At 35.9% G+C, this 9,267-nt stretch overlaps 1 protein-coding gene across 8 annotated transcripts in view; it reads right to left on the minus strand.

Annotated features, from left to right (window-relative positions):
• The window catches only part of Mef2a (myocyte enhancer factor 2A), a 123,406-nt gene that overhangs the window by 31,225 nt on the left and 82,914 nt on the right, over positions 1-9,267 (minus strand). For 5 of the 8 annotated variants that reach the window (XM_031386944.1, XM_031386945.1, XM_031386949.1 and 2 more), the window contains 3 exons: positions 5,330-5,467; positions 3,201-3,420; positions 2,078-2,137 (listed from right to left, as the gene is read on the minus strand). In XM_031386944.1, the coding sequence (XP_031242804.1) occupies positions 2,078-2,137; positions 3,201-3,420; positions 5,330-5,467 (418 nt within the window). Of the gene's footprint in view, positions 1-2,077; positions 2,138-3,200; positions 3,421-5,329; positions 5,468-5,531; positions 5,664-9,267 lie in introns of all 8 variants that reach the window. The other 3 variants (XM_031386947.1, XM_031386948.1, XM_031386950.1) reach the window with 1 other exon arrangement.

Raw genomic sequence — 9,267 nt, forward strand, 5'->3', positions numbered from 1 at the left:
TAAATATGGGTTGGCTCTAAATATACTGCCTTATTGATGTCAAAGAGGGAAAATGTAAATGTATATGAAAAGAGTACAGACAATACTGTACTCTTGGATCCAAACAATAAAGCGGGGTTACAATTAAATAAACCAAACATATTTGAAAATATACATATATGAGCATAGCAGTCCCAATGTATAGCTGATAGTAAAACCTTCATATACTTTCCTACATTGGATCTCTTAAAACCATATAGTGTTTTTTCTCAATCCATCTAAATCCACTAAAATATCATTTAGTGTGGTACAGATAGAACATCAAAATCATAATCTATCTTTACCACATGTCAGAACTGGAAAGACAGGCTATGACATATTTTTAAATATATTTTAGACTCAATTATTTTATGTGTATGAATGTTTTATATGTGTGTGTGTGTTTGTGTGTGTGTACACACATGTGTACTGCACATGCCCCTGATACCCAGCATAGACAGAAGGTATTGGGTCCTCTGGAACCAGAGTTATAGTTGTAAGCCTCCATGTAAATGTTAGAATCCAAACCAATAGAGCAACAAATACTTTTAACTGTTGAGCCATCTTTCCAGCCCTATTATGACACATCTTTAAACCACTGAGAATCCAGAGGCTGGAGGCTAAGTAAAGTGAACCAGAATAAACAGTCTTTCTTAGTAGCTACACTATTTGCATCAAACCATTTTGTTTTGTTTTAAATTAGATGGTGCTAAACTATTGTTTAGGACACACTGTGCATAGTATATTGGGAATAGAGAGCTACTTAACAGTGTTTGTTGATGATGTATGAGGCTTTAGATTTGATCACCATCACCACACATGCTGGGATCGTACCAAAGTGAAAAAAGCTATTTGGCTATAACTATGGCAAACTACGAATGCTCTACACATGACCACCAAAGGATATCCTCAAGAAAAATCGCTTGGATCTCTACTTGAGTGGTATACACACATTTCTTTATACTCTAATTTCTAAAGACATTTAATGGTGTTTTAAAATAAAGTCCTTTGCCAATAGTTGAACTTTAGTGATGACAAAAATTACATAAAAGCATCTCCCTAAGACATGATCTTAGAAGGCAACTGCCAAACCACCTTCTAAATATGTTAGCTGCTGTCAACTCTAGATATAGAAGCTGTTTTTCAGTGGGCAACAGTCAATGCAGAGACTCAAAATTAATTAAAGTGCTGAGAATAAATGACTGTTGAGTACTCAACCTTAATAGGAAGATCTATTATGACCCACCCCATGAAGGCAAAGGGAACATCACGTAGGAGGGGTGGAAAGAGCGTATGAACTGGAGAATCAAGAGGAATACTGAGAAATGCTGTATGCTATCTTCCAGACATGACATGATCACCACAACCACCAACTTACAGAAACTCTGACTACCTGCACAAGATCAAGGCATTCAACACTCTAGCATGGATTAGGAAGGGACTCCACCTCTAGTAGAGGAGTTGTTGTAGTTAACAACTACTGAGAGAGGGAAGGTCATTTGTCCAAGGGGTTGTAGTTGTTGGTATGGTGTCTATGCTCTGGTGGATGGTCTCACTCCCAATGGCAAGCAAGTAGCACTAACTGAACTCAGTGGATTATTTACAAAAGAAAAGAAGAAAGAGGGCAATGAAGGTAGGAGAAGGCTGTGTGGACATGGAGGGACATCAAAGGAGTAAGAAGGGGAATGGTGGGCAAGGGTATCTTCAAGGTACACTATGCATGTGTGTGGGCGTGAGATATGTATACATCTATATGATACTGTCAAAATATATATGAAATATGCTTTTAAAAAAGATCTTGCTGTAAATGTTGCATTAGAGCAACTTAGTGTTTAGCAAAGAAAACACCTGGTATGGAGAAAGCACTTAGGACATACTAAATGAATAGATATTTGAACTTACAGTCAATGTGTAAGAGATGAAGAAGGGTTACTGCAGAAACTGTTAGGTTTTAGTGAAACTACCCCTAAGAAGATAAAAGGCCTATTTCAAGGCAATACTTACTAGTAACTCAGATCAAGCAGACATGTACAAAGTTAAACAATAGGAATTCACTTACCCACAGGACTATTTCCAGCTCCATTTGGCACTGTGAGGTCTGTAGTGCTCAACATCCCACCTAACAATATTACAGAGAAAAGAGAGATTGAATAAAAATTGGCTTTATTTCACAAACAGCCAAGTGAAGTCATCTCACTATAATCTACACTCTGTTCCTAAAAATCAAACCAAACCAAAATTAGCTCAATTGAAAGTTGCCACTAATGTATAATTTGATAAAACTTAAGTGCATATATATATACATATACACATATATGTATATGTGTGTATATATGTATATAAATATGTGTGTATGTATATATATATAAACATAAACTATAGTATAACTGTACATGTAACATGTTTAACTACACATGTGCTGTGGGGGGATGTCTATGTGTAGTATACACAACACATGAATTTAAGTATTAAGCTCTTGATCTACCTGCCATCCTGTGCATCAGTATCAACAAGTGAATACTGATGAGAAGGAAGACAGTCCATTCATATGGAGCACTATTATTAAACTTAGGACTTGGGGAAAGCAATGCCAACCTGTCTGGACTAAGGTGGTAAATACAATGCAAACTGATGTTGAATTATTGAACTAAGTCAGCAGGAAGAGATGTATAGCAACTCTCACTCCAGGAGTTCTGACATGATGATTCACATTTAACTTTAAATCTTCACTTACAACATTCAAGTTAAATTCTCTGCCTGTCACAGCATGGCTTTCACACGATAAGGAAAAATCGTAGTGTTATATTTTCTATACTATTGAACTTAGGCAAGAAATGTTTTTCCAATGGATGTTAAAAAAGTACTTAAAATGGACTTAATTATGTAGCAGTGACTATTGTTCATCCTGACAACAAAGTCGATTTTTGTTTGTTTGCTTACTTTTGATATTTAAAATAATGTCTCTACAGTCCTTGGCTGTAGCCCTGGCAGTCCTGGAGCGCACTATGTAGACAGGCTAGTCTCAAACTCAGAGACCTGGCTGCCTCCCAAGTGCTGGGATTCAAGGCATGTGCTACCACACTTGGCCTGATACTAAAGACAAAGAACAATAAACTTTCTCTGTCAGCAAATCCTTTCTCATCCTCTCTCTAAAAGAGCAAAGAGAGTACTTTACAACATACTTGCACTGCCGGTACTTGGTGGTCTCTGCGGAGCTCCTGGGGACACATTTCTATGTAGCGTGGCTGGGGGTGGAGACAGCATGCTCGAATCTGCTAAGGTTGAGCTGGCTGCCAAAGATGGTGACACGAGTGAACTCCCTGGGTTAGTGTACGACAAAGCATTAGGGCTGGTCACAGGGACTGTGACAGACATTGAGAAGTTCTGAGGTGGCAAGCCAGGCTGTAAATAAAGAACAAGGAAGAGAAAACTATTGGTTTCCTTTTCATCAACATAAAATAACTTTAATTTGACTACGTAACTCTCATTATCAAAAGCAGGGGATGGGGACAGTTGCTTCATTTGCAGTGTTAAGCTGTTTTCTCTAGAATTATACTTGAACATGATGAATATACCAGACAAACATTTTCATTTTCAATTTTATACTGATACATATATGCTAAATGTAACTATATAGTATGTTTCAAATATTCAAAGAGATAAAAATGAAAAGTTAAGCCTGGAATTACAGTAATATTGTTGAATTTAGACATACAATGCATCACTGTTACCAAGGAAGCATTAATTAGAACTTCAGTGCAAACCAATTTAAAATTACACTTCTATTGGGAGAACACAAATATAATCAAAGGGGGAAAGTACAGGTATATTATTAACTTAATACATCAAATTTGGGATATGATGAATAAGTTCAGTATGATTTGACTGATGGGTATTTTTAAAGTAGAAAGGTCAAGTAATTATATACAGAACACAATGTAATTGTATGTAATGAAATGTACAAAGAAACGTACACAAGATTTAACTATTGCCAGGTTAGAGTAGAGTCTTGGTATTTTTGAAACTATAGAAAGATTAAATTATAAACATTATAAAAGCTATCTTATCAAAAATTTTCATGTTTTCTCTAAAAGGTCATTTCCTTGTTTGCTTTGGCACTTCCTCCACAGACCAATTTCAATATATTTGTTGACCATGATAAACAGCAGTCTCCTTCATAACTTTAAATGGTAGGGGAAAGTAAAAAAACACACAAACAATAAAGCAAGTTTATTATTTTCACAGCTTAAAGTTTAACTGTGGGCAACAGCATCCCTGTGAAGTCACAGCAATTTTATTTGCTACTGTTTGTTTTTTAAAATGATGGTATTAGGTTAAAAAATTGCTTACATCTATTTTCATGTGATCCTTCCCACAAACTATGTTAAAGACATATTGTATGATGCAGATCATCCTTTAGGGCATAGTTCAAGAGATTAAACCTTGACAATGAACAAACAAACAACAGAACACCAGCACTGGAGCTGATGGTTCGTGGACAGCTGTGCCTACACATAGAGTGACAGAACAAGCTACAGGGATGGCCTTAGGTGGCTCTCTCTACAGAGTCTAGTGAGAAGAACTTCTGAGATGTTTCAGTCCAAGTACAAGTGCTCAGTGAGCTCAAAACTGACTTTTTCACAATTTGTTTTGTGACTAGTTTAAAGATATGGGCACCTAACAGTAAATCCGCCCTCTTTAGTGCTGAGAGTGTAAGACAAGACCAGTTATGTACTTAGTTTTCTTGCTGTTCAAGGCTTTGGGACAAAGCTCAAGAGTCAGTTCAGCTCTGTTAAAATGAAGACAATTATGTAAAATAAGTAAAAGTGATTTAGAGGCATGAAATCTCACAACAAACTCAACTATGTTTCATTTAGCATTCTTAAAATCAAGTTTATGTTTATATACATATGTGTATTAAGTTATGGGCAAGACAGGAACACCTAACATATACTTTATATTAAAAATTAAAGAATTTTAAAACTAGAAACAATCTTAAAAATTATGTGAGACAACTAATTTACTTCCCAGATAAAGGAATTTTAATTCAGGGTATCTAGATATCCTATAAAGAGTAAGTAACGGCAGAACCTCAGTTAGGATATTTTCTTTTCATTTCTACACTTAAGATACTCAACATTTTTTACTACAAGATTTTGGAAGTTTTAAAGTTCTGTAAAACCAAAGAGTTAATAAACACCATCTTTTCTTTGATACTCATTGTCCTCAATCTTCTGTACAAATGAGGTAGGATGTATGGTCAATTTCTTCATGCACATGACAAAAGCACAAACCATACTTTAGTACTCACTGCGATTTTATGATTCCGCATCATATTATCAAATTCCTCATTAATTTTTTTATATTTTTCTTCTGTATGTGGAGTTAGCACATATGAAGTATCAGGGTCTGGGCTGTCGCACCCTCTGTGTTCCTTCTTGTTCAGAGCCTAAATATGAAGTTAACAAAAAGGATCAACAAATAAAAAGTAAAGGTAAAGTGAAAGTACTTACAGGGCCTCGTTTGAAAATAAAATCACTATCTTCATTTAGTTTGCTGAATCTGTCCTCCGAGAGTGGACTGTGCTCAAAGTAATCGTCAGCATCAGGGCTCTCACAACCATTAAGGCCTTTCTTTCTTAAAGTCTGAAATACAATTGGAAAATTCACACAAAAAGAATACTAACTTTCCATGAGTTTTTTGTTTGTTTTGTTTTTGTAAAATGTGTTAGAGAGCACAGGTCGAATAAACAGATTATTTAAGAGCCACTGAGTGATACTTAAAAGGCTACAAATAAATTACAGTTCTGCAAGTACCATAAGCCTAAGACAGGAAAAAAACTGAGCTCTCCCACTGCACATTAGGAAATAGAGTATTTGCTTGTTTGGAGTCTTCCTTTTCAAAGTGCTGAGAGAACACTAAAATCACTCCATATTCTGAGTCATAGCTAGAATCTGGTTAGTAAAGTCAGTAAGAATATAACAAGAATCTATCAAAATGATGTGCTGAGAAATTACAGCATCTTTATGCACAGGTCATGTCTGCCATTTTATCTACTGGCATTTCTTTCTATAAGGATTTATCTTATTCAGTAGCAATTAGCCCAGAATCCCAACAATTTACTGCTAATTTGTTCTCTATTACCATTTTCCCACATAATCTTAAAATATAAAAACTTGAAACCAATGTCTGTCAACAATGTCTCCTTCCTATGTATGATGTCAACATTCTTAGTGACTTTACATACTTAAAAAAAAATCTGTAGTGAAAAGTTACTCAGAATACATCCCCTCCCCATTTGCTAGGTTTTTTTCTCTACAGTTCCTTCAATTTGTTTTAATCCAAAGTTGATTTCTTAGATAACTTTGAGTATCAATCAAGTATTCCCCTGGACCACACTGATTTTTTTTTCTTATTTTGAAGTAAAAATATAGTGGATGGTTAGGTTTCTAATTTTTCTTTTAAGGAAAAGTCATCATGATATAACATCTAATTTTTAAAGGAATAAAAATCCTAGTGACTTAAGATTACATAATATTAATTTACCTTCAGAATGCATTAAGCATTAAAACTTCTGATGTATCTCAGTTTAAGGCAGAGCAATTGACAACTCAACAGTTCTGAACTATTTTTCTAAATTTCTAACACGATCAAAAGCAGCACTAGGGTTAAATGTCAAGTACACCATTAGAGTAGAGACAAGGATTATCAAAGAGCTGGGCCAGACATGTCACTGCCAAGTGATTAACTTAGATGTGATACCAATGATCTTAGTACCTTGTACAACTTGACTTGCTTAGTCCCTGTTTTTCCTGGAAATGTAAAGTATCAGAAACATTACAATTTGAGAACCTTTCATAAATTTCTTCAAATGATTTTGAAATTTCACCTTACTCAGTATGACTTATTTTTACATGCTAGAAATTAAGCCCCTTCAAATGCTTCTCTCACATAAGAATTCTATACATAATTCTCATAATGCATTGGAATACAATCATTAAATATAAATGTGTTACAAATACCACATCTCTCACCCCACCTCCCAGTCCCCCAGCCACTGGTCTTAAGCTCTAGAGTCAGTCAGTCTCTGTCTGTCTGTCTGTCTGTCTCTCTCTCTCTCTCTCTCTCCTCTGTCTCTCTTCCCCTTCTTGCCCTCCCCCCTCTCTCTCAGACACACACACACACACAAATTCAACCTTGCTCTCCTTATAGGCTGAAATGTTTGTCACCGAGCATTTTACAAATAGCAATACACAGTATGTATCTCTTATAGACTTTTTAAATACACAGAGCAAAAAAAAAAAAATGACTGCTTTAAAATTACATGCAGTTTTGAATTCTATAAAGGAAGGTTTAACCCTATTGGCACTTATGAGGAAGCAAAGTACTGTGGCATTCCCAGCTCTGCAAGCCTTCACTTCAGATGGGTTACTGGCACAAGGAGGGAATTTAAGAGGCAGTATCAGCTTTGTAGATAATAAGCTAATAAAGCTGTTTGACAGCCAACTCTGTTCCTTATCACCAAACACGAAAAGTGGTTTTGAGGACCCAAATACCATAAAAAGACTTTCTGTCCTTATCATTACCAAATAGCATAGCAGTAAAAGTTTCTCTGCTGTCTTTGGTACTAACAAGTGGAATGCTGCAATCTATTAACAAGGCCAGGCAAGGCATGAAGAGGCCGGTCAACTTCAGTTTCCTCATAAGTTTCCACAGTTCTTGTTAACCACAGTGAGGAATCTGCTTCCAAGCAGAAAAACCATCATGAACACTACTTTGTACTTTCTTTGGGTACTGCTGATGGTCATCACATTCTATCTATAAGTAAATATAACTTCAGAAAGCCTGAGTTCCTGTAAGTGTGCTAGACAGTTTATCAGTACTGTTCTGGAAAACTTAAAGACAGAAAGCTCACCTGTGCCAAAAAAGAACTTAAATTTCTGGTGTATACTGTTTAAGTTGAGTGTTCCCATTGATGTTTTTTTCTGAAATAATTAGAATCTGAAATATACATTACAAACAACTAAAGGAATCATTTAATGAGTAATTATCAGAAAACTTGATGCCATACTGTATCAGTGTTCTAAGTATGTTGATGACATTACTGGTATGAAATACTAAAACTAACACATTCAATCTATCAGAAGACAGTTTTAAAAGGTAAGTCACATACCTTTAAAAATAAACTTTTTCTGTTTACTAGCAATAAAGTTAAATTCAATTATAATTTTGATGGCTTTTGTCTGTGTGTGTGATTTGGGCCAACTCAGGTACTTTCTGCTCACTTACAGTACAAAATTTAGGGTTTAAGAAATGAATGTCATTAGCTAACATATACCTTTCAACTTTAGCTGTGTAGGCATAACTCATAATTTAAAAAAAAAAAAAGGAAAAAACGATGAAGTACCATGGAAACTATTGCTGGGGCACATTCTTCCTTGTTATCTGACTCTATGAGGCTTATGCCTTTACTTCTGCATTATTCTCCAATGCTATAGAGATAGAAGTTAATCTGTAGCAAAATGGTAATACTGTAGTTCTATATGGACAAGCAAGTTCAGTGGCCTTCTTTCCCACACCAAGAAGCAAATTCATTTGGTCTTCTTGAACTTACATATCTGCCTCTTTGGATTAACCTGCTAACCAGGAGTAACTTCTTTCCTCACCTCAAAACCATGAAGGCATTCTCCCTCATTATTCTCTAGATGGCTCTCTAATTTTTTATCTTTTATGCTTAGTAACATATGAGGTTTGTTCAATATCACAATATCTTTGCATGCACATGTGTGTGTGTGTGTGTGTGTGTGTGTGTGTGTGTGTGTGTGTGTGTGTGTATTCACAAAAGTCTTTGAATCAGTTCTGTCTGCCATCTTGTAGGGTCTGGCAAACTTGAGTCATTAGACCTGTGAACAAGTGCTGAGCCACCTTCCTGCCCATATAGATTCTTAACAGTCCCTGCATCACTGCTTAAATATTGTTCTTTCCTCTTTCATCTGTAACATTTTTAACATCTATGTATGTTTCTGTTTCTGAGCTGCTATTCCACTGGTATGCTTGGCATTTAGTATCCATATCGATGCCAAAATAACATACTATAGCTTTGACTGGTGTTCAGAGCAGACCTTGGGCACAAGCTCTGCAGCCAGTCCCACAACACCCAGAGGTGGATCCACTCCTAGGCGCTCTGACACACCCAGGATCAGAGGTGAGGAGGAACCAACATCTGTCCAAACACTGGGAGTAACTGGG

This window comes from Mastomys coucha, unplaced genomic scaffold, assembly GCF_008632895.1.
Source record: "Mastomys coucha isolate ucsf_1 unplaced genomic scaffold, UCSF_Mcou_1 pScaffold21, whole genome shotgun sequence".
In the NCBI taxonomy this organism is placed as follows: Eukaryota; Metazoa; Chordata; class Mammalia; order Rodentia; family Muridae; genus Mastomys; species Mastomys coucha.